Raw genomic sequence first — 27,062 nt, 5'->3', positions numbered from 1 at the left:
GAAACGCAAAGTTGACAATGGAAACAGGAAATGTTTCAGAGAGACTACAACCCGACCATAAAGCAAAAACTGCCCAAGGCAACCAAGAGGTTTTCATCACTGCGAGAAAAATCTTGATCCCCACACAATGCTGTATATACTATTTCAATGATAATGGGAGAATTGATCTAAATGGAAAAATTAAATATTTACTTTATTTGTTTTTGGTACCGAAATTCTGTGCAAAGCACTTAATCTCAAGATATGAAAATTATGCTGTCTTACATTATAACATGTAACACTGTACATATGGCTACATTGTATAAACTGTACAGTTAATACTTAGTCTTAAATGATTGGTGTTATTTAGTCTTGTTTGACAACCTCTCAACCGAAATTCTCTGGAAACTTTATCAAAAATGCCATCGTTATTGTAAGAGAGCGCTATCCAAAAGTGTGCTTAGACAGTAGAGTAGCCCAGTTTGTCCAATTAAAACCAGTTTACCATTGGCAAAAAAGAAAGAACCAATCTGATAGGCGGATTTTGAGGGCTGGGGTGCCATTCCCTCCTTATGGTGATTCGTATTGAAAAAATGCATATACAGTTTTTACAAGAATCACTCCAAACATTGGCTTGCCAGAGGGTCCCCCTTTTTAAATTACTAGATCCACACCGAACAATAAAAGTGTCTGATAGCAAAATCAAATTAATACTTTTAGTATAAAGATTGATAATTACCATTCATAGTTGGTCAATATAAATCAAATACGAAATTGGACCGTGGAGTAAGCTTTAAAATTTAATAACAATTAAAAAAAAATGCCTGCCTCTTTCCACATTTCATAAACTTTGATAAAATCTTTGGTTGGTGTACTAAACGGATAGGTTATATTTCTATGTGATTTTTTTATTTTCGTTTGTATGATTCTGTTAACAACCAATAAAATATAAAAAAAATCGTTGAAGCCTGAGTAGTATACAATGTTTGAAGAGCCTTTTGTTATTCAAATCAATACTTTAAGTATACAGATTGATAATTACCTGCACAGTTCTCTTCATCTTCCCCATCGCAATCATCAATTCCGTTACAATGCCATTCATTATGGATACATTTTTTCTGCTCTGAACAGTGAAAAGCACCGTTAACACATGCTGTAAATAAAAAAGATGCATAAAATCTGATTTCCGCTCAAACTCGAACATATAATGAACTACCAAATATGAAAATACGAAGAAATATGTATTTACTTGTGAAATCTTCTGTCAGATTATTTGATGGACAGAAAACCGGTTATACATACATGTACATGTTGATGCACTCGTAGTTCGTTAAAATTCATTTTTGAACAGTTTTAAAACTTATATATGGCCATGCTCTTTTCTGGAACTAGTTGGTCAATATAAATCAAATACGAAATTGGACCGTGGAGTAAGCTTTAAAATTTAATAACAATTAAAAAAAAATGCCTGCCTCTTTCCACATTACATAAACTTTGATAAAATCTTTGGTTGATGTACTAAACGGATAGGTTATATTTTTATGTGATTTTTTATTTTCGTTTGTATGATTCTGTTAACAACCAATAAAATATAAAAAAAAATCGTTGAAGCCTGAGTAGTATACAATGTTTGAAGAGCCTTTTGTTATTCAAATCAATACTTTTAGTATAAAGATTGATAATTACCTGCACAGTTCTCTTCATCTTCCCCATCGCAATCATTAATTCCGTCACAATGCCATTCATCAGGGATACATTTTTTCTGCTCTGAACAGTGAAAAGCACCGTCAACACATGCTGTAAATAAAAAAAAGATACATAAAATCTGATTTCCTCTCAAAACTCGAACATATAATGAACTACCAAATATGAAAATAAGAAGAAATATGTATTTACTTGTGAAATCTTCTGTCAGATTATTTGATGGACAGAAAACCGGTTATACATACATGTTGATGCACTCGTAGTTCGTTAAAATTCATTTTTGGACAGTTTTAAAACTTATATATGGCCATGCTCTTTTCTGGAACTAGTTGGTCAATATAAATCAAATACGAAATTGGACCGTGGAGTAAGCTTTAAAATTTAATAACAATTAAAAAAAAATGCCTGCCTCTTTCCACATTACATAAACTTTGATAAAATCTTTGGTTGGTGTACTAAACGGATAGGTTATATTTGTATGTGATTTTTTATTTTCGTTTGTATGATTCTGTTAACAACCAATAAAATATAAAAAAAAATCGTTGAAGCCTTAGTAGTATACAATGTTTTTTGTTATTCATAAATCATGTGTTTCTTTGTCTAATACGTTTTCCTATTTATTTGTATTGTAGTCCTGTAATATTATGTTGTCATTTCTATGTTATATTTAACATTGCCATTAAAGTGCGAGGTTTGGCATGCCACAAAACCAGGTTCAACCCACCATTTTTTCCTTTAAAAATGTCCTGTACCAAGTCAGGAAAATGGCCATTGTTATATTATAGTTCGTTTCTGTGTGTGTTACAATTTAACGTTGCGTCGTTTGTTTTCTCTTATTTTTGAGTGTAAATTGACATTGCGATAAGACGTGTCACGGTACTTGTCTATCCCAAATTCATGTATTTGGTTTTGATGTTATATTTGTTATTCTCGTGGGATTTTGTTTGATGCTTGGTCCGTTTCTGTGTGTGTTAGTTACTTTGTAGTGTTGTGTCGTTGTTCTCCTCTTATATTTATGCGTTTCCGTCAGTTTTAGTTTGTTACCCCGATTTTGTTTTTTGTCCATGGATTTATGAGTTTGAACAGCGGTATACTACTGTTGCCTTTATTTGAAGAGACTTTTGTTATTCTATAATAATTACATTAGATGTATGTTTCGTTATAATACGTTATTCTGATTGGCTAACTGCACATCACGTGTTATTCCGTAAGCAATTTGAATTACACAATAAAACTTATCATTCATGATGACACGAGTTCCCATAATAAAGTGCACAGGAAAATTAATTAAAATTTGATGTAAATCGTGTTTTCATTATCCTAGCTAAAAAATGTAATTATAAGTATTGAATACTTCTTATAACTTTATAGGGTTGTAACTTTATAGGGTTGTAAAAGCGTTGTGCACATTTTTAGAATGAAGCGCGGGAACCGCTTCCGCGTTTCATACAAAATGTACTTCGGTCAACGCTAGCCTTTTACACCCCAATAAAGTTACAAAAAGAAGCATTTAATTCTTAAAAATTTAATTAAGATTTGTTAATACATCAGAAACTTAACGTTCAGTTTTTCAGTTGAAAAAGGACCAAAACTAACAAGAAAAGAATAAAGTTTCATACATTCACATTCTTGTTCGTCTTTGTGGCGTGGACAATCGCTACGACCATCACACAATTTACCATCTTCCTTTCCACAAACATCATCCGGGCATTTCAGTCGGTTACCTGGACAATCATATCCTGCAATAAAACAGAAAAATCACATTTCAAAAGTTGAAACATAGCGTACCACGTGATAAAAATAAATTTTCCAATAACTCTCCGAGTTTCTGGAGTATGAAAATATCTTCAGAGGACATTAGCCAAATAAATTGTGATTTAATATCTAAACCACTAAAATTTTTAAACAGTTGTTTTATATCATTTAAAAAGTTGAAACGAATATTTGAAAGTTTGTGGCACTGAAGAAGAAAATGAATGTCATCCTCAACCTCAGTACCAAACAATTTACAGATACGTTCTGAAACTGTCAGATTGTTGTACCTTCCCCTCTCAATCTCTAAATCGTGAGCACTGATACGGAATTTCGTTAAGTAATGTATATATCAAAAATTTTCCTGCAAAAGGTAATTAAGCAAAATCTGCTTTTAAAAAGTCTATAAGTTCTAAGCTTGTTACTTGCCTCTGAAATCATTATTAAACTCAGTTTGCCGTATTAAATCATATTTTGATTGCATCTTTTTGCATAAATAGTTTTTTAACTTCGTCTTTAAATTAAGTGCATAATTTTCATTGATGCTCAAGTATTTAAATAAAGTTTGAATACTGGTATACCAGCTCTTTTTCTGCTCATCATGTAGAGATTTTAAGAGGTTGAAAGCCTCTTTTAATAATAAATCATCGGATTTTTTTAAACGTATATAGTATTTAAACATATTTAATAAAACCTCCAAAAATAGAGGATATCTGCCCAGTTCACCCATAACTGCAATATTTGTTGCTTTTTTACTTACTCCAAGTATAAATTTACAAAAGCTTAAATGAGCCTTCTCTACTGCCAGGTCTCCACATAATGTTTTGAAATAGTTATCCCCTTGAGTGTTTAGTTTGTGAAAGTTAATGTCACCCCATATTTCACTGCCATACATTAAGACTGATTTAACTGTATGGTCAAAAACATGAAGTAGAGTTTTTATTTTTGGTTTATGACCTGAGAAACATTTTTTTAGTTTAAATAAGGCCTTTAGCCCTTTATTATACATTTCATGTTGGGCATCTGTAAAATTGCCATTAATACAAAATTTGACACCCAAGTAGGTTTAACTTGTGTTCGTTAGGGGGGTATTATTTAAATGAAATTGAGTAAAAAGAAGTCTACCAGGATTGCTTAAAATTATGACTTTGGATTTAGTAATATTAACTTCCAGTCCCCAATTATTGCAATAGATCTGTAGTTTATCAAGACATTCTTGTAGACCCCTAGGAGTTTCAGAAAGTAAAATTAGATCATCTGCATACATCGGACAAGTAAGTTTTGTATTATTTAGTTTAACTGGAAAGCAATCCTCATCACATATATCTGGAATATCATTAACAAAACTGTTGTATAAAATGGGACTTAAATGATCTCCCTGTCTCACTCCTATAAAAGATGAAAAGGTGTCAGTTACATGATTAGGGTCAATTTTCACTGACAATAAAGTTTTACTATATATATCTTTAACAACATTATGAAACAGATCACTAACACCAAGTTTTCTTAATTCATAAAATAAGCCTTCATGCCAAACTTTATCAAAGGCTTTTTTAATCAATAAAGCAGGTATACAAATGTTTTAAACCTGTTTGAGTATATTTATCAATAAGACATTTCATGACAATTATATGATCTGAAGTACGCTTGCCTTTGCAGAAACCAATTTGCTCAGGACAAATGATATTTCTTTTTTAATACAAAATTTTTCTAATCTTTTAGTAAGAATTTTTGTAAATACTTTACTGAGACAACTAGTCACAGTTAGACCACGATAATTTGATGGATCATCTTTTGAACTATTTTTAAATAGGGCAGTAATAAAACCATTAGCCCATATCTAAGGATAGTTTCCAGTTGAAAGTATTTTATTAAAAACATGATTTAAACTTTTAATTAGAAAACTTTGACTGTTTTTTTATCATTTCATTTGAAAAACTGTCAGGGCCACATGATTTTTTATTCTTTAATGTATGAATTGCATCAGAAATTTCTTTATCTGTGATAAGGATGTCTAACTCAGTAAAAACTTTAGCATTTTCCAAATTACGTAAAAATTCTATTATATTAGGAGAAGGAATTACTGGTTTTTTGTTAAGATCTTTAAAATATTCAGACCACTCCGTGCTTTTTATATTTGATGATTTTTCTGCTTTTTTGTCTGAATTTTTAAGGGATTCTAATAAAGTCCAATAACTTTTCGGGTTTTCCTCATGTAAGTTATCAAGTTGATCTATAAGATCAGCACGGAATTCTCTATATTTAGTTTTTCTTGCTTTTCTGTATTTTTTCAGTAAAGCAAAGAATGAGGATCTAATATAAGGATCTTTGTTATATTGTTTAAAAAGCTTTTCTTTATCGCATAACTGTTTTTTCATATTTATAAGGGGTAGGTCAACCATTTATAATGTTGACTTTTCTTCACTTTAGCAGTACCATTTACTTTTTTTTATAAAATTGAGAATGGAAATGGGGAATGTGCCAAAGAGACAACAACCCGACCATAGGAAAAAAAACAACAACAGAAGGTCACCAACAGGTCTTCAATGTAGCGAGAAATTCCCGCACCCGGAGGCGTCCTTCAACTGGCCCCTAAACAAATATGTATTAGTTCAGTGATAATGAACGCCATACTAATTTCCAAATTGTACACAAGAAACTTAAATTAAAATAATACAAGACTAACAAAGGCCAGAGGCTCCTGACTTGGGACAGGCGCAAAAATGCGGCGGGGTTAAACATGTTTGTGAGATCTCAACCCTCCCCCTATACCTCTAGCCAATGTAGAAAAGTAAACGCATAACAATACGCACATTAAAATTCAGTTCAAGAGAAGTCCGAGTCTGATGTCAGAAGATGTAACCAAAGAAAATAAACAAAATGACAATAATACATAAATAACAACAGACTACTAGCAGTTAACTGACATGCCAGCTCCAGACTTCAATTAAACTGACTGAAAGATTATGATTTCATCATATGAACATCAGGCACAATCCTTCCCGTTAGGGGTTTAGTATCATACCATCATAACATATATGAGAAGAACATAACCCGTGTCATGCCAACAACTGGTTTTTGAATAAATGTGTTTAGTTCCGATGCAAAGACCCTTTAATAATCTTTTTCTTAATAGAACTATTAGCTGCCTCATAAAGGATATTATTCAGATCTTGTATCATAATATTTGAGTCACCAGTAAAGGTTGTGTCATTAAATGTTTTTATTTTTTCTTGAACCAATAGTGAAGCTAGAGCATTTTGAAATTTGTCTGCAGAATGTTCTTCCCATATATATTGATTTGGTATATAGTGAACATCTTTTTGCACTGCATTAAATATACAGTTAACTTTTAACAATGAATACGATAATAATTTAAGACTTGTATTTACTTATTCTATTACATTACAGCAGGTTCATTTCTGGATTATATCCCATCTCCTCTCTGTTCAGGAGCACTCTTTCATAGAAAAACACGAGAGAAGAAAACAGGACAACTAACTAAACAAACAACAAAAATAAGATGTGTCAAGAACCTTCACACTCACAATAAATAAACAACCAATAAAAATAATGTGTGCCACGAACCGTCACTTCCACAATAAATAAACAATCAATAAAAATATTGTGTGTCACGAGCCTTCACACCCACAATAAATAAACAAACAACAAAACTAATGTGTGTCACGAACCGTCACACCCACAATGAATAAACAATCAACAAAAATAATGTGTGTTCCGAAACCTTCACACCCACAATAAATAAACAGCCCATCAAAATAAGGTGTGCCACGAACCATCACATCCACAATATATAAACAACCGATAAAAATAGTGTGTGCCACGTTCCTTCACACTCACAATAAATAAACAACCAATAAAAATAAGGTGTGCCACGAACCGTCACATCCACAATAAATAAACAATCAATAAAAATAATGTGCGTCCCGAAACCTTCACACCCACAATAAATAAACAATCAATAAAAATAATGTGTGTCACGAACCGTCACATCCACAATAAATAAACAACCAATAAAAATAATGTGTGTCACGAACCGTCACATCCACAATAAATAAACAACCAATAAAAATAAGGTGTGCCACGAACCGTCACATCCACAATATATACACAACCGATAAAAATAGTGTGTGCCACGTTCCTTCACACCCACAATAAATAAACAACCAATAAAAATAAGGTGTGCCACGAACCGTCACATCCACAATAAATAAACAATCAATAAAAATTATGTGCGTCCCGAAACCTTCAAACCCACAATAAATAAACAACCAATAAAAATAAGGTGTGCCACAAACCGCCACATCCACAATAAATAAACAATCAATAAAAATAATGTGTGTCACGAACCGTCACATCCACAATAAATAAACAACCAATAAAAATAATGTGTGTAACGAACCGTCACATCCACAACAAATTTTCAACCAACAAAAATAATGTGTCACGAACCGTCACACCCACAATAAATAAACAACCGATAAAAATAATATGTGCCACGTTCCTTCACACCCACAATAAATAAACAACCAATAGAAATAAGGTGTACCACGAACCGTCACACACACAATAAATAAACAACCAATCAAAATAATGTGTGCCACGAACCGTCACATCAACAATAAATAAACAATCAATAAAAATAATGTGTGTCACGTACCTTCACACCCACAATAAATAAACAAACAACCAAAATAATGTGTGTCACGAACCGTCACACCCACAATGAATAAACAACCAACAAAAATAATGTGTGTCCCGAAACCTTCACACACACAATAAATAAACAACCAATAAAAATAAGGTGTGCCACGAACCGTCACATCCACAATAAATAAACCATTAAAAATAATGTGTGTCACGAACCGTCACATCCACAATAAATAAACAACCAATGAAAATAATGTGTGCCACGAACCGTCACATCCACAATAAAAAAACAACCAATAAAAATAATATGTGCCAGGAACCGTCACATCCACAACAAATTTAAACCAAAAAAAATAATGTTTCACGAACCGTCATACCCACAATAAATAAACAACCGATACAAATAATGTGTGCCACGTTCCTTCACACCCATAATAAATAAACAACCAATAAAAATAAGGTGTGCCACGAACCGTCACGTCCACAATAAATAAACAATCAATAAAAATAATGTGTGTCACGAACCGTCACATCCACAATAAAGAAACAACCAATTCAAATAATTTGTGCCACGAACCGTCACATCCACAACAAATTTTTAACCAACAAAAATAATGTGTCACGAACCGTCACCCCCACAATAAATAAACAACCGATTAAAATAATGTGTGCCACGTTCCTTCACACCCACAATAAATAAACAACCAATAAAAATAAGGTGTGTTACGAACCGTCACACTCACAATAAATAAACAAACAATAAAAATAATGTGTGTCACGAACCGTCACATCCACATTCATCAGTTCCATCCCAACAGTTTGCAGTCCCATCACATTTGAACTCCTCTGGGTAGCATTGTTCTGATCTGTCACATTTTAGTTCACCTTCGGAACATTCGTCGGCTTCTGTATAATAATAAATAATAATATGTACTACTAGCTAGTAATGCAAGTCCATCTATATTTCAAAGAATAAACAGAAAAGCAGTTAATTGAGCAGCGACACAAAATAAAATATAAAACAATAGGGAAAGAAAAGTCTTCTTTTTTACTTTAAACAGCTTGGAAACTATAAAGAACATGTTGACATTCATGCTAATCATGAAACCAACATTTAGCGAGCACATTTTCATTGAAAACAACACTCGATCAGTACATTTTTACATTAAAATGATGCTTCACATCTTTATTGGTTTAAATTGATTTAGGGGTTGTCCAAAAGAAGACATCTGATGTCTAACTCAATCTTGACTCATATCGGTCATCTTAGATATCAGATCGGCACGTCAAGCTCTCGTTCAAAACTTAGAAACACGGAGGTTATCTTGTTATGTGTCCAGCATGTTATTTTGCAAAACAGTATCTCCTTTTACATCTACGATGGACGTAAAGGGATTACAAATCAGTAATTTTAATTAAAATCGTAAACAAGAATATATATAAACCGGTCTTCGTGCCTTCTGGAGATTTATGCAGGGTTATTTTCACCTAGAAATTTAGATTGGTAGAACAATAACAAAATTAGATACTCTCCAAAATAAATTCCATCTAAACTACAGATTCTATTTTCGGAGTACCGTCCCACACCTCTTAGGGTGTAGAGTCCCACTCATCATAAGGCAGGCAGTACACCCCATCTTCTAACATGTTTAATTTATACATACTTGCTACATGGAGTCCTATCAGAACCATCCACATAAAAATGAACTGTCTCCACATTTTCAATAGACTAAAAAAAAATTTAAAATAGACTACAATAAAAAAAATGTATATTTCTCATTTTTGCGATTTTAGTTATCGTTTCTTTATCTGACATTTGTTTTGTCTGTTTAATGATTTCGATTACTAGTACTAGTATGTTTTTTCCCAAACATCATCTGTTAGAAACGTTTACATATTTATTTCCAAATATCACTAACAATATTGATACTTTAACCCAGGTGGTCGTGTGGTCTAGCGGGACGACTGTAGTGCAGGTGATTTGGTGTCACGATATCACAGTAGCATGGGTTCGAATATATATATACAACTCGTCTAAACATCAACCCAACAATGTTAGATCTGTAAATTTGGTTTCGCAAATTTTTGGTTCTTCCCTCGCCGGGATTCGAACCCATGCTACTGTGATATCGTGACACCAAATCGCCTGCACTGCAGCCGTCCCGCTAGACCACACGACCACCTGGGCTCTTATAAATAGAGCTTTCGCTGGCCGTGTGTTACCTTTCCACGTCAGTTTTAATCTAGCGGCGTACTGCAGTACATGATATATAAGGCATGCAGATGTTATTGTTACAGATCAGCTAAATTATCTATAGTAAAGGATCCTACAAATTAATATAAGATACAGTCACAGAAAATAATTATGTTTATAAGTACGTCTGAGTCAGTGACAACCCTACAACAGATGTATCCATCGGATCGCCATCAATGATGGTGATACATGGCTGTGTACATAATGTATATACAACTCGTCTAAACATCAACCCAACAATGTTAGATCTGTATATATAACCATCATTGATGGCGATCCGATGGATACATCTGTTGTAGGGTTGTCACGGACTCAGACGCACTTATATATTTATATATATATATATATATATATGAAATACCGAGAAAAAAAATGTTTCTAAACCAATTATAAATTTTACACATAAAAAAATAGCAATTTTGGTTAACGTACATTTCTTGAGTACATACAGTTTACAAATCTGACCATTTTTTAAAATGTACCGCAACAACAAAAAATAGTTTAATAATTACTCTAGTTCGATAATTTTAAATAATTTTAAATAAAGGCAGCAGTAGTATACCGGTGTTCGAAATTCATAAATCGATTGAGAAAAAACAAATCCGGGTTTCAAACTAAAACTGAGGGAAACATATCAAATATAAGAGATCAACGACACATTAGAAATACTAAAATGCAACAAACACAGAAAAGAACTATAATATAACATTAGGCAATTTTCCTAAAATGGTACATGACATTTAAGAAAAAAAATGGTGGGTTGAACCTGGTTTTGTGGCTATCGAAACCTCCCGCTTATATGGAAATGCTAAATATAACATTAAAATGACAACATTACATGACAGGACTACAATACAAATAAATGGGAAAACATACAGGATAGAGACAAACACAAATAAACAATAAAATAGAAGATTTCGAAAAGCTACTAGTAATTAAAAATACCAGGCTTATAAATCAATACGTCATACGCGTGTTTCGTCTACATAAGACTCATCAGTGACGCTCTGGTCAAAATAGCAAAGAAGGCCAAACAAAGATGAAAGCGTTGATATGTCCAAAAATTCCAAAAAGTAGTGTCAAAAACGGCTACGGTTATCTGCCTGGGATAAGAGTATCCCTAGTGTATAGAATAATGCATACTCTTTAATACGGATCCTTCCGCATATTATTAGCTTCTTATACTTCATTTATTCAACATTTGCAGTTAATTAAAATAACTATAATTCAAGACTATATAATGCATATATAGGGACATAAAAAAAAAGTTTCAAATTGAATGTGGCTATACCAAAGACAGGTCAACCAAATAACTAACTACGCTGAAAAATTCCAATTTCTACACCTGGACATTAATACAAAGTATTACCATCATCTACTACGTACGGTGAAATGAAATACAACATGAACCCTTCGAGTAAAATCAAAGTCATTTTTTTTTTAAATTATTAAAAAGTGTTTATACTTTGCATTGACCTTTCCAGAGTTTGCAAATATTTTCTTTTACTGTATAGATTTATGTCTTTTGTGTTTTTCTTTTTTGTTTTTTTTTCTTTGGTTTTTTTAAGTTTAATTTTTGCTTTTGTTTTTTTTCAGTGTTATTTTTGCTTTTGTTTTTTTTTAAGTTTTACTGATATTAATATTCACAATTATTATAGATTTTCAAAAAACTTTTTATTATAATGCTTTAGTCCCGTTTCTTTTTAATGGTTATTATGAATATCTTTAAGTCTATTGTAATTAGTAGTATATAAATGTTAATATACCATAATCTTTACGTTGAAAAAAATCTTTAAAAAAATACTTACAGTTAAAACTTGAACAAAAAAGACAATACTAAACTGACAAAAAAGCAGAAATACCAATAAATTAAATGTTAAAATATGTGAAGACAACTTACCTTACGTCTACAGTAGCTCGGGTTATGCCTCATCTGAATGATTTTAGTGTATTTATACATAAATAATTTTAGTCGCTATGGTAATAAATATTTATATAATTCAAGCATTAAGAGTGATAAATTTAACATTAGTAAAAGCACACTTTTTTTACAATTTTTGTAATGAATTTTTATTTGCTTCATGTAGGTACACAATCTGCATGGTACAAACCAGACTTTTAAAGTAACTTTTTGAATTTCGATTGTATCGTGATAAACTAGATTTGGGTTATAAAACATATACTATTCATGTAAACAAAATTATAAAGATCAAAATCTAGTTTCGCACTTTGCACACACCTTTCCTATTTTATATGTTTCAAGGATACAATGTTTTTATGTCTTTCCTTTTAAATAGAAAGTGCTACGTTCACAATATTTATCGTTAATTTTAAAGTCATATGAAACTTCAAACTAAAAAAAAAGAATGCATATGTATTTTTATTACTAAATGTCTAGTTTTTATTATAAAACTTATGTACATATACATTTTTTTCTAACGAAAATTCTACAATTTGTCCAATATAGAAGAAATTTAAATTTTTAATTGTTTGCTTCCAGCATGGAGGTATTATATGGGTCAATAGAATAATGATTTTCTTATCCAAGGAATATATGCTTAGCTTAGCCGTATTTGGCAATTTTGGGTCCTAAATGCTCTTCAACTTTGTATGTGTTTGCCTTTATAACTATTTTGATCTTAGCGTCACTGATGAGTCTTATGAAGATGAAACGCGCGTCTGGCGTATACAATTATATTCCTGATACCTTTGATAACTATTTACACCATTGGATCAATGCCACTTCTGGTGGACGTCTCGTCCCCGAGGGTATCACCAGTCCAGTATTCAGCACTTCGATGTTGACATGAATATCAATAATATGGTCAATTTCATAAATTTCCTGTAACAAAACTTTGACTTTTTTGAAACACTAAGGATTTTCTTATCCTAGGAAAAGATTACCTAAGCCGTATTTGGCACAATTTTTTGGAATTTTTAGTTCTCAATGCTCTTCAGCTTTGTACTTGTTTGGCTTTATAACTAGTTTGATCTGAGAGTCACTGATGAGTCTTATGTAGACGAAACGTGCGTTAGTCGTATTAAATTATAATCCTGGTACCTTTGTACCTAAAACTATTGTATTAGAGTATATGACGGCGTGCTTTTTAAATAAGAGTACGTTTTCTTTCAGATTTCTGTAACTGCAAATATTCTTTAATACTTTTTTTACATAGGTGCGTGAGGACTGGACCCTGTGTTGAGCCCCTATAGTTCCAATTGTTCATTATTATAAATCCACGATTTTCCATATATATCATTTACTTGTACCATATGTAATAATGATTATGTATACCAGTATATACCATAGTTTGCTCTGAATATACATATTAAATATCAACACCACTCGATACATATACATATGATACAAAAACTGATATTTTGTTTGAAAAATTAAGGACTTTTGTTAATGATGGGGAGGAACTATGAAGGTTGGCTCAACACAGGGTTCTGTCCTTACACATCTATGCTTGGGTATTATTGATTTACTTTCTGACCATGTTGCTTTTTAGAGATATTTTAGAGTGGTGTACTTTTTCTATCTTAACGGATCTAATGTACTTTCTTCTATTATATTCCATTTGTTTCTTTACTTAACTGGTAATTTGAGCACTTGAAACTAATTTTCAGCAACCTTGGCCTATCCAAGGTAAGAACCTTTTTAGCGGTTGTCATCATTTACATCTTACATTTTGTTTTGATTCCCAAGTCAGGAGCCTGTAATTCAGTGGTTGTCGTTTGTTTATGTGTTACATATTTGTTTTTCGTTCATTTTTTTTACATAAATAGGGCCGTTAGTTTTCTCGTTTGAATTGTTTTACATTGTCTTATCGCGGCCTATTATAGCTGACTATGCGGTATGGGCTTTGCTCATTGTTGAAGGCCGTACGGTGACCTATAGTTGTTAATGTCTGTGTCATTTTGGTCTTTTGTGGATAGTTGTCTCATTCGCAATCATACCACATCTTCTTTTTATATTAGATATTCTTTATAAAAAAAAGGAATGTGTTCAGATGAACCCCGATTCTCACTTGCAATAGCTGTGGTCAGTATAATCTATTAAAAGTGAGACCATTTCAAAAAAATAAAGAGTAAATCAACCAAATCTAATTTGCTCATTAGATAGTATTTCTTTGTCTTGGATATAAGCGTAAGTCGAAGTTTCATAATAATCAATGAAGGTTCACAAATTTATTATCTCAAAATAATCAATTCCTGACGACTGTCTATGTATGTTTACTGAAACAATTCATCTATCAGTATAATATTGAAAAAAGATACAAATACGTTTTCAAGATTTTGCCTTATACATTATCTCTTAATCACAAAAAAAGCTTCTGACAAAAGTTTCAGAAAATTACATGAAAGTTTGACAAAGTTAGTGTTGACTGAAAAACATTTATCTTCGACTGTATCTAAACGTTAACTGTAAAGAACAAAGTCCATTTATCAGTAAAATATGCAAAAATTAAAACAAATATTTTCAAAATTGTGCTCTAAATGTATTCAGACCATAAAAGATTTAACCAAATTTCATTAAATTCTTAAAATTCTTATAAATTTGTCGGAGTTATTGTATTTTTGTCTCAAAAATATTTCGAACTCGAATACATGATAAAGACTAAACCAATTGTTGACAACACAACATCGGAATCTAGGAGCGTTTAATCTTGCTTTTTCTATATGAATGTAGGAGGCCCGACAAATAGAAGCGGGAGATACAAAAGAGACATTAAAACTCATGAGACGAAGAGAAATTTACAACGCCATGACAAAATTGACAGACGACGAAAAAGACAAACAAGTCCAAAATATAATACATATAAAAAATAAGACTAAGAAACACAAATCCCATCATAATTTAGGATTGATTTCAGGTTCTCCGGAAGGGTAAGAAATGCTTGCTTCTCTAGTGGCACCCGTCATGCTTCTCATTGTAAATACAAAAGTCGGTGATAAGTTACTTTCAGTTATGCCAATCAGGGACAAGATCAGAGAACGGTTTATGAAATTAGTCTATTCAAAGATTTATGATACTGACATATGGTATAGACAGTCAAAAGAAATATGCATGTAGTACTATTATCTCATTGATTCACAACAAACGTCTCCCGTTTTAATCAAACTCTTTCAGCACAGCTGATAAAATATGATTATTATTAGAAAAAGAAAAGATATCCATCCAAAATCAGTTCATGCACATCAGAAAACACAATCCAACGTCAATGAATCAGCCCTTTCATTTTTTTGTTCATCTCAAAGTTATAATGAGGCCTAGTTGACCTCACTGCAAGTTTAAGACGCAACCTAGCACTGGTTTCAGCGGATTTCTTTGCAAACTGGCGATCACGCACCACAACTGTGAATTGAAGAACATAGCCATGGATGTGATATGAATAAAATAAGCTGACACAGTAATCAAATATTTACTGTTATATAATTCAGCACAACAATCACACTGAAGTGTGCCAAAAATTGCTTCAATTAGTCTAAATCTAAACTGACATCTTGGGTAACCTTTACAATTTATGTTGATGGTCTCCTTCATAGCATTTTATAAATAGTTACTAAATATCCCCTAGAGCAGTTACTCCTATTTTTGACAACATTCTATGGCATTCTTTTTTTTTAATTTTTGAAGGCATCTATTAACTTATTAATTAAATATATACCTCTATTAGTGTATTGATAATTATTAGGCTGAACATGAAAGTATTTGCTGTATATAATTTATTGCTTAAAGTTTAAATATGTTATACACATTACAGTGATACATGATAGCAAGTAATGAATGATAAATCAAGAGCTAATAAATAGGACACAAATAAGTGTTGTTCCACTATATGACAACAAGTTCAAGAAGCGGGTTTACTAGCGACATGTGATTCTAAATAGAATATATACAATATTTGTCATTATCTTTTGGAATAATGTTATAAAAAAAAAATACAGAAAAAAATGAAAAATAGAGCAGTATGTGAAGTAATAGAACAAACGTCTAATTAGGAAACAGTTATTTCGACTTCTTATCCCTTCTTCGTTTATCCATTCCTCTACGACCAAGATTTCTGTTAGCTAATCTATTATCAGTCTTGCTGCGTAATAGATATTTCCGCAAGTAATCCTTCAAATGAGATTCGCCTCGTCTCAGAGGTTGCCTATGTGCATCAACATTTTTCCTGTCGCGTGCTACGGTGTTCACTCTACCATCATCTTTCTTCCTTTGTCCACGGGTTTTTAGTAAACTTCGTGCTGGGGGTTCTCCTGGTCCTGGTGGTCCTGGTGGTGGAGGTTCTAAAATAAATAAGTAATACAGGTTTACCACATATATATGACAGTACAACATACCTCATCAATCACCAGCGTTCGACTCCTCCGAATAACAAACAACAATCGAAATATGGTCATGAAATATAATTCTTATAATAACAATACCTCAGTAGAGATATTTTTATGAGATGTATGTATTGATATATATATACGACTCATATTATACTATATTAGCTGCACACATTACGTTGAGAAATAATTGCATTCTTGTACATAAACATAAGTAGTAGATAAATAAAGGCAACAGTAGTATATCGCTGTTCAAACTCATAAATCCATGGACAAAAAAACAAAATCGGGGTAACAAACTAAAACTGAGGGAAACGCATTAAATATAAGAGAACAACGACACAACACTACAATGTAATACACACAGAAACGAACCAAGCATCAGACAAAATCCCACGAGAAAAACAAATAAAACATCAAAACCAAATACATGAATTTGGGATAGACAAGTACCGTGACACGTCTTATCGCAATGTGAATTTACACTAGTAATTTAGATAAAAAAAACAAACGACGCAACGTTAAAATGTAACACACACAGAAACGAACTATAATATAACAATAGCCATATTCCTGACTTGGTACAGGACATTTTTAAAGAAAAAATGCAGCTTTTTTTAGTAGAACAGTTGGTATATACTAAGAGTCTTTTTCAGAAAAGGCAGACATAAGCTTAATTGACATCCAATTTTTCAAAGTGCGTCAAAAGATAGTTACTTGACCTTAAGGTAAGGTTTGCATGAAACTTGGATTTTTTTTTCTTAGTGATATTACACCAATATGATACATCATTTTGTTCAGGGAGGAGTACCCAATCATTTAATAAAAAAAATAAAACATCGCCCGTCCAGTTTTTTATGTGAAAAGCTCAAAATTCGGATTTTTGACGATTTTTAGGGAAAATTTGCGCCAAAAGTAATATTGCAAAATTAGAACTAGAGCCTGTGTCGCTCAGCTTGGTCTATGTGCAAATGCCTCTGCTGGTGGACTATTAGTCCCCGAGGGTATCACCAGCCCAGTAGCCAGTACTTCGGTACTGGCATGAAAATACGGATTTTTTTGTGTTATTAAAATTTCCTGTTAAAAAATATTAGAAATTATTATAAACTAAGGAATGAATCTCCCTCATGCAAAGCTCTGATTCCTTTCAAGGATTTGGCTATACTTTTTGGACCTTTTGGATTATAGCTCTCATCTTTTATATAAGCTTTGGATTTCAAATATTTTGGCCACGAGCATCACTGAAGAGACATGTATTGTCGAAATGCGCATCTGGTGCAAGAAAATTAGTACGTCAATTTTATTAAACAAAGGACACAGATGAATTCATGATAAAATTGTGTTTTGGTGTTCGTGATGTGTTTGTAGATCTTACTTTACTGAACAATCGTGCTGCTTACAATTATCTCTTTGTAAAATGAATTTTGCCCAGAAGTGGCAGTAGAAAATATTTTTAAAAATTTACAAAAGTTTACAAAATTTATGAAATTGTTTAAAATTTACTATAAAGGGCAATAACTCCTTAAGGGATCGATTGACCACATTATTCATCCTGACTTATTTGTAGCTCTTACTTTGCTGTACATTATTGCTGTTTACAGTTTATTTCTATCTATAATAATATTCAAGATAATAACCAAAAGCTGCAAAATGTTCTTAAAATTACCATTTAAGGGGCAGCAACCCAACAACAAGTTGCCCGATTGGTCTGAAAAGAGATATGTGCCAAAAACTGCATTTTCCTATGTACTATGTTTAGCCATGTCGGCCATCTTGGTTGGCGGGCGGGGTCATCGGACACATTTTTTAAACTAGATACCCAATAAGACAACTTTTATCTGTGACAAAATGACGCTAGATACAACAACGTACATATGTTAATTTAGATATATAATGATTTTGTTGTTAGTACAGAAGTAAATATTATTTTATAAAATATGTGTTCAGAGTACGAGTACAGAAGTAAAAATTTATCGTCTTACTAAATACTTATCAAAGGTGTTACATATTGACAACCGTGAGACGAGATATAAAACAAAATAAGTAAACATTGGATTACAGATATGCATAACAAATTGTGTCAACAGGTCAAATTAAATCATGGTACAATTTGTGAGTACTCGCAGTTACCGAAAGCTAGTAAAAAGCTAAAAACAATTTAACAGTAAAAAATTATGCAACAGAGACTAAACCTGGTTTTATAGCTAGTTAAACCTTTAACTTGTATGACATTTTTCATAGTTCTGTTATATTGACAAAACTAAACACAATTATATAGAAAAATAGTATAAACGTGAATTATCAACATACCCACAGGGACACAAGATTCAGCAAACGCCTCATCAGAGCAGTCTCCGCAATCATTAGCGTCGTCATTTATTTTATCCCCAGAAACACATTTTGGAAAACTTGGAGGAGGGTTATTACATTTAAATTCATCATTACCACATCCATCTGTAAAATAAAAAAAAGTTAATAAAATTTGAATATAAAGAGGAACATGTATGCTAATTGTAAACATCAATGACGTGAATGGTAAAACCTCGAGAGAACTAAAATGCGGACAATATTGCCATTGTTTGGAATTAAATTAAATTTGAAGGAATACAATTTAAATATAGGTAGCTAAAAAATATATAATGGGTTGAGATTATCTAAAGTGACATTTAACAAAACATCATAATTCACTATTAACATCATATTTCCATCTAAACATCGTGTCGACCTTGCACCATGTAACTCGCAGTCTATTTTGCGTTTCAAAATCAATTTTGAAATCATGTTTAGGCTTTTTCATGGTATATACAAGTAGACCAAATTAGAAAATAAAACATGGTGTATAATAAATAAGTAATGTTTCATAAATAAATGACATGGTTGAACCTGCAGTTCTATTTTCAATGTTTTAAAGAAAGCAGAGGGATAAATAAAGGCAACAGTAGTAGGGCACTGTTCAAAAGTCATACATCGATTGAGAGAAAACAAATTCGGTTACAAACTAATACCGAGGGAAATATATTCCTTTTATTCGTCATAGAGAGATATGAAGATTCTAAGGGAGTATAGAACGTATAATTACAAAGAGTCAGACGTAGAAACCAATATCTATCGAAAGGGGAGTATCAAACCTACCATCTGGACATCCGATGTCATCTTCACCATCACTGCAGTCCGGCCATGAGTCGCATAGCCAGCCCGATCTAATACATGTACTATCTGCTGTACACAGGAATGCATCATTGCTACATTCTGCAGAATATGAACAAACAAAATCAGATTTCAAGGTACCAACTACATTTATTACTAAAACCCATTTACAAGATATACAAATATAAAAAAATGTAAGATCGTTAAATTAAAAACAAGGATTTCCAGTTTAAGTGCTCTTCCTTTTGCAGGGATTCAATATAACTTGTATTTACATCTAAACAAGCATTTAATGTGGAAATTATCCTTTAAGTTTATTTATTCCGCTCATTGGAGCTGTTGATAATAGTTAAATAATATTAGTGTTGTCAAATAATTTCGTCTTATATTTTTTGGGGATCAATATAACCGATTCGCTAATTTATATCTCGAAACGCAAAGTTGACAATGGAAACAGGAAATGTTTCAGAGAGACTACAACCCGACCATAAAGCAAAAACTGCCCAAGGCAACCAAGAGGTTTTCATCACTGCGAGAAAAATCTTGATCCCCACACAATACTGTATATACTAATTCAATGATAATGGATCAAAATGGAAAAAGTCTTCCATTGGCAAAAAGAAAGAACCAATCTGATAGGTGGATTTTGAGGGCTGGGGTGCCATGCCCTCCTTATGGAGCTTCGTATTTAAAAAATGCATATACAGTTTTTACAAGAATCACTCCAAACATTGGCTTGCCAGAGGGTCCCCCTTTTTAAATTACTAGATCCACACCGAACAATAAAAGTGTCTGATAGCAAAATCAAATCAATACTTTTAGTATAAAGATTGATAATTACCTGCACAGTTCTCTTCATCTTCCCCATCGCAATCATCAATTCCGTCACAATGCCATTCATCAGGGATACATTTTTTCTGCTCTGAACAGTGAAAAGCATCGTCAACACATGCTGTAAATAAAAAAGATACATAAAATATGATTTCCACTCAAAATTCGAACATATAATGAATTACCAAAAATACGAAGAAATATGTATTTACTTGTGAAATCTTCTGTCAGATTATTTGATGGACAGAAAACCGGTTATACATACATGTTGATGCACCCGTAGTTCGTTAAAATTCGTTTTTGAACAGTTTTAAAATTTATATATGGCCATGCTCTTTTCTGGAACTTGTTGGTCAATATAAATAAAATACGAAATTGGACCGTGGAGTAAGCTTTAAAACTTGGTAACAATTAAAAAAAATGCCTGCCTTACATTACAACTTTGATAAAATCTTTGGTTGGTGTACTAAACGGATAGGTTATATTTTTATGTGATTTTTTATTTTCGTTTGTATGATTCTGTTAAAAACCAATAAAATATAAAAAAAAAATCGTGGAAGCTTGAGTAGTATACAATGTTTGAAGAGCCTTTTGTTATTCGATAATATAATTAAGATTTATTGATACATCAGAAACTTAACGTTCAGTTGTTCAGATGAAAAAGGACAAAAACTAACAAGAAAAGAATAAAGTTTCATACATTCACAGTCTTTTTCGTCTTTCTGGCGTGGACAATCGTTACGACCATCACACAATTTACCATCTTCCATTCCACAAACATCATCCGGGCATTTCAGTCGGTTACCTGGACAAACATATTCTGCAATAAAACAGAAAAATCACATTTCAAAAGTTGAAACATAGCGTACCACTTGATATAAATAAGAAGGCTTCATGTTCCACACAAATAACGATGGAATTAAACAATTTTATTCGGTATCATCAATTACCCAAATGTGCAGAAGTATTGTTATTGTTTTTTTATTGGTTACCACTCCTTCGCAATGTGTGCTATCAAAAGTACTGAAACTTAAATCTTTAGAAATTATATATAATGCACTTAATTTGCCGTTTCAGAATATAATGCATTCTGGGTAATATATTTTAAACGCATGCATCAAAACGTTGTGATTGTTTTAAAACGTGCTAAACAATTGAAATGTAACCAATGACGTAACGTTATTGTAATTTGTGGGTACGAACGATGAGATATTTCGTAAACCTTTAGATTATGAAACGGCGAAATACTTATTAGATGCTTATAAGTTTGTTCGCACATTTCGTGGATATTGGATTGGCTGAATAAATCAAATCAATTCATATCAAATATATTGTATTGCTAATCAAAGCGCCCACAAGGAGCAGAACAATCAACATTAATTACATACAAATGATTGCAAGTGATTCAATATGATTAAGACACAATGTTATAAAAAAAAATATTTATTAAGACAAGTAGAAGAATACAACAAGCACAGTGTTTAATAATATATAACTAGGTTAAAAAAAAAAGGAGGGTCACTGGGCATTACTATATCTATATATCATTTAAGGAAACTTTCCTATATGAGGATAAATTTTCCAATAATTCTCCGAGTTTCTGGAGTATGAAAATATCTTCTGAGGACATTAGCCAAATAAATTGTGATTTAATATCTAAACCACAAAAATTTAAACAGTTGTTTTATTTAATTTAAAAAGTTGAAACGAATATTTGAAAGTTTGTGGCACTGAAGAGGAAAATGAATTTCATCCTCAACCTCAGTACTATAAGTTCTAAGCTTGTTACCATATAGTTTATTGCCTCTGAAATCATTATTAAGCTCAGTTTACCATATTAAATCATATTTTGATTGCATGTTTTTGCATAAATAGTTTTTTAACTTCGTCTTTAAATTAAGTGCATAATTTTCATTGATGCTAAAGTATTTAGATAAAGTTTGAATACTGGTATACCAGCTCTTTTTCTTCTCATCATGTAGAGATTTTGAGAGGTTGAAAGCCTCTTTTAATAATAAATCATCGGATTTTTTTAAACGTATATAGTATTTAAACATATTTAATAAAACCTCCAAAAATAGAGGATATCTGCCCCGTTCACCCATAACTGCAATATTTGTTGTTTTTTACTTACTCCAAGCATAAATTTACAAAAGCTTAAATGAGCCTTCTCTACTGCCAGGTCTCCACATAGTTTTTTGAAATAGTTATCCCCTTGAGTGTTTAGTTTGTGAAAGTTAATGTCACCCCATATTTCACTGCCATACATTAAGACTGATTTAACTGTATGGTCAAAAACATGAAGTAGAGTTTTTATTTTTGGTTAATGATCTGAGAAACTTTTTTTTTTAATTAAGGCCTTTAGCCCTTAATTATACATTTCATGTTGGGCATCTGTAAATTTGCCATTAATACTAAGTTTGACATCCAAGTAGGTATAATTTTTTGTGTTCGTTAGGGGTATTATTTAAATGAAATTGAGTAGAAAGAAGTCTACCAGAATTTCAAAAAATCATGACTTTGGATTTAGTAATATTAACTTCCAGTCCCCAATTATTGCAATAGATTTGTAGCTTATCAAGACATGTTCAAGGGATTCTAATAAAGTCCAATAACTTTTCGGGTTTTCCTCACGTAAGTTATCAAGTTGATCTATAAGATCAGCACGGAATTCTCTATATTTAGTTTTTCTTGCTTTTCTGTATTTTTTCAGTAACCCAAAGAATGGGGATCTAATATAAGGATCTTTGATATATTTTTTAAAAAGCTTTTCTTTATCGCATAACTGTTTTTTTCATATTTATAAGGGGTAGGTCAAACCATTTAGACTGTTGACTTTTCTTCACTTCAGCAGTACCATTTACCTTTTTTATAATCTTTTTCTTAATAGAAATATTAACTGCCTAATAAAGGATATTATTCAGATCTTGTATCATAATAATTGAGTCACCAGTATAGGTTGTGTCATTAAATGTTTTTATTTTTTCTTGAACCAATGGTGAAGCTAGAGCATTTTGAAATTTGTCTGCAGAATGTTCTTCCCATATATATTGATTTGGTATAGAGTGAACATCTTTTTGCACTGCATTAAATATACAGTTAACTTTTAACAATGAATACGATAATAATTTAAGACTTGTATTTACTTATTCTATTATATTACAGCAGGTTCATTTCTGGATTATATCCCATCTCCTCTCTGTTCAGGAGCACTCTTTCGTAGAAAAAAACGAGAGAAGAAAACAGGACAACTAACTAAACAAATATATAAACAAACAACAAAAATAAGGTGTGTCAAGAACCTTCACACTCACAATAAATAAAAACTAATAAAAAAAAGGTGTGCCACGAACCGTCACATCCACAATAAACAAACAATCAATAAAAATAATGTGTCTCACGAGCCTTCACATCCACAATAAATAAATAAACAACAAGAATAATGTGTGTCACGAACCGTCACACCCACAATGAATAAACAAACAACAAAAATAATGTGTGTCCCGAAACCTTCACACCCACAATAAATAAACGACCAATAAAAATAAGGTGTGCCACGAACCGTCACACCCACAATAAATAAAACAACCGATAAAGATAATGTGTGCCACGTTCCTTCACACCCACAATAAATAAACATTCAATAAAAACAATGTGTCACAAGCCTTCAGATCCACAATAAATAAACAAACAACAAAACTAATGTGTGGCACGAACCGTCACATCCACAACTAATAAACAACCAATAAAAATAAATTGTGTGCCACGAACCGTCACATCCACAACAAATTTTCAACCAACAAAAATAAGGTGTGCCAAGAACCGTCACATCCACAATAAATAAACAATCAATAATAATAATGTGTGTCAAGAACCGTCACATCCTCAATAAATAAACAACCAATAAAAATAATGTGTGCCACGAACCGTCACATCCACAGCAAATTTTCAACCAACAAAAATAATGTGTCACGAACCGTCACACCCATAATTCATAAACAACCGATAAAAATAATGTGTGTCACGTTCCTTCACACCCACAATAAATAAACGACAAATAAAAATAAGGTGTGCCACGAACCGTCACACCCACAATAAATAAACAACCAATAAACATAATGTGTATCATGAACCGTCACACCAACAATGAATAAACAAACAACAAAAATAATGTCTGTCCCGAAACATTCACACCCACAATAAATAAACAACCAATAAAAATAAGGTGTGCCACGAACCGTCACATCCATAATAAATAAACAATCAATAAAACTAATGTGTGGCACGAACCGTCACATCCACAATAAATAAACAACCAATAAAAATATTGTGTACCACGAACCGTCACATCCACAACAAATTTTCAACCAACAATAATAATGTGTCACGAACCGTCACACCAACAATAAATAAACAACCGATAAAAATAATGTGTGCCACGTTCCATCACAGCCACAATAAATAAACAACCAACAAAAATAATGTGTCACGAACCGTCACACCCACAATTCATAAACAACCGATAAAAATAATGTGTGCCACGTTCTATCACACCCACAATAAATAAACGACCAATAAAAAAAGGTGTGCCACGAACCGTCACACCCACAATAAATGAACACCAATAAAAATAATGTGTGTCATGAACCGTCACACCAACAATGAATAAACAAACAACAAAAATAATGTGTGTCCCAAAACCTTCACACCCACAATAAATAAACAACCAATAAAAATGAGGTGTGCCACGAACCGTCACATCCACAATAAATAAACAATCAATAAAACTAATGTGTGGCACGAACCGTCACATCCACAATAAATAAACAACCAATAAAAATAAATTGTGTGCCACGAACCGTCACATCCACAACAAATTTTCAACCAATAAAAATAATGCGTCAAGAACCGTCACACCCACAATAAATAAAGAACCGATAAAAATAATGTGTGCCACGTTCCATCACAGCCACAATAAATAAACAACCAAAAAAAATAAGGTGTGCCACGAACCGTCACACTCACAATATATAAACAACCAATAAAAATAATGTGTGTCACGAACCGTCACATCCACATTCATCAGTTCCATCCCAACAGTCTGCAGTCCCATCACATTTTAACTCCTCTGGGTAGCATTGTTTTGATCTGTCACATTTTAGTTCACCTTCGGAACATTCGTCTGCTTCTGTATAATAAATAATAATATGTACTACTAGCTAGTAATGCAAGTCCAACTATATTTCAAAGAATAAACAGAAAAGCAGTTAATTGAGCAGCGACACAAAATAAAATATAAAACAATAGGGAAAGAAAAGTCGTCTCTTTTACTTTAAACAGCTTGGAAAATATAAAGAACATGTTAGCATTCATGTGAAACATGAAACCAACATTTAGCTAGCACATTTTCATTGAAAACAACACTCGATTAGTACATTTTTACATTAAAATGATGCTTCACATCTTTATTGATTTAAACTGATTTAGGGGTTGTCCAAAAGAAGACCTCTGATGTCTAACTCAATCTTGACTCATATCGGTCATCTTAGATATCAGATCGGCACGTCAAGCTCATGTTCAAAACTTAGAAACACGGAGGTTATCTTGTTATGTGTCCGGCATGTTATTTTGCAAAACGGTATCTCCTTTTACATCTACGATGGACGTCAAGGGATTACAAATCAGTAATTTTAATTAAAATCGTAAACAAGAATATATATAAACCGGTCTTCGGGTCTTCTCGAGATTTATGCAGGGTTATTTGCACCTAGAAATTTAGATTGGTAGAACAATAACAAAATTAGATACTCTCCAAAATAAATTCCATCTAAACTACAGATTCTATTTTCGGAGTACCGTCCCACACCTCTTAGGGTGTAGAGTCTCACTTATCCTAAGGCAGGCAGTACCCACCATCTTCTAACATTTATATCACGTTTAATTTATACATACTTGCTACATGGAGTCCTATCAGAACCATCCACATAAAAATGAACTGTCTCCACATTTTCAAAAGACTAAAAAAAAAAATATATACAATTAAAAAAAAATGTATATTCTCATTTTTGCGATTTTAGTTATCGTTTCTTTATCTGACATTTGTTTTGTCTGTTTAATGATTTCGATTATTAGTACTAGTATTCTTTGGAATGTTTTTCCCAAACATCATCTGTTAGAAACGTTTACATGTTTACATGTTTATTTCCAAATATCACCAACAGTATTGATACTTTAATCGGATAGATATATACAATAAAAAAAAATATTAAATACCGAAAAAAAATGTTTCTAAACCAATTATAAATTTTACACATAAAAAAATAGCAATTTAGGTTAACGTACATTTCTTGAGTACATACAGTTTACAAATCTGACCATCTTTTAA

General features: G+C 32.1%; 2 protein-coding genes across 4 annotated transcripts in view; both read right to left on the bottom strand.

Annotated features, from left to right (window-relative positions):
• LOC139485598 (low-density lipoprotein receptor-like) overlaps positions 1-27,062 on the bottom strand; it is a 45,149-nt gene that overhangs the window by 2,541 nt on the left and 15,546 nt on the right. The window contains exons 1-6 of one of the 3 annotated variants that reach the window (XM_071270194.1): positions 12,261-12,330; positions 9,771-9,835; positions 8,890-9,012; positions 3,303-3,422; positions 1,666-1,776; positions 1,022-1,132 (exon numbers count right to left, since the gene is read on the bottom strand). In XM_071270194.1, the coding sequence (XP_071126295.1) occupies positions 1,022-1,132; positions 1,666-1,776; positions 3,303-3,422; positions 8,890-9,012; positions 9,771-9,825 (520 nt within the window). In that variant the 5' untranslated portion in view covers positions 9,826-9,835; positions 12,261-12,330. Of the gene's footprint in view, positions 1-1,021; positions 1,133-1,665; positions 1,777-3,302; positions 3,423-8,889; positions 9,013-9,770; positions 9,836-12,260; positions 12,331-27,062 lie in introns of those variants that run through there. The other 2 variants (XM_071270193.1, XM_071270195.1) reach the window with 2 other exon arrangements.
• On the bottom strand, positions 16,073-26,707 carry LOC139485599 (very low-density lipoprotein receptor-like). The gene is made up of 7 exons (XM_071270196.1): positions 26,630-26,707; positions 25,743-25,865; positions 21,378-21,497; positions 20,688-20,798; positions 19,832-19,948; positions 19,010-19,153; positions 16,073-16,654 (listed from the first exon to the last, which is right to left on the bottom strand). Exons 1-7 carry the CDS (start codon positions 26,682-26,684, stop codon positions 16,374-16,376), a joined length of 951 nt encoding a protein of 316 aa, XP_071126297.1. The 5' UTR covers positions 26,685-26,707; the 3' UTR covers positions 16,073-16,373.

The sequence above is a fragment of the Mytilus edulis genome, chromosome 8 (genome assembly GCF_963676685.1).
Source record: "Mytilus edulis chromosome 8, xbMytEdul2.2, whole genome shotgun sequence".
Lineage (NCBI taxonomy): Eukaryota > Metazoa > Mollusca > Bivalvia > Mytilida > Mytilidae > Mytilus > Mytilus edulis.
This window is presented reverse-complemented; position numbering and strand designations above follow the sequence as displayed.

Coding starts and splice junctions, on each gene's coding strand:
- LOC139485599 (XM_071270196.1), bottom strand. CDS start 26,684: ATGTGGAGACAGTTCATTTTTATGTGGATGGTTCTGATAGGACTCCAT. Junction 25,866..26,629: donor GATAGGACTCCATGTAGCAA/GTATGTATAAAT, acceptor TTTATTATACAG/AAGCAGACGAATGTTCCGAA. Junction 21,498..25,742: donor TGATGAATGTGGATGTGACG/GTTCGTGACACA, acceptor GTTTTATTGCAG/AATATGTTTGTCCAGGTAAC.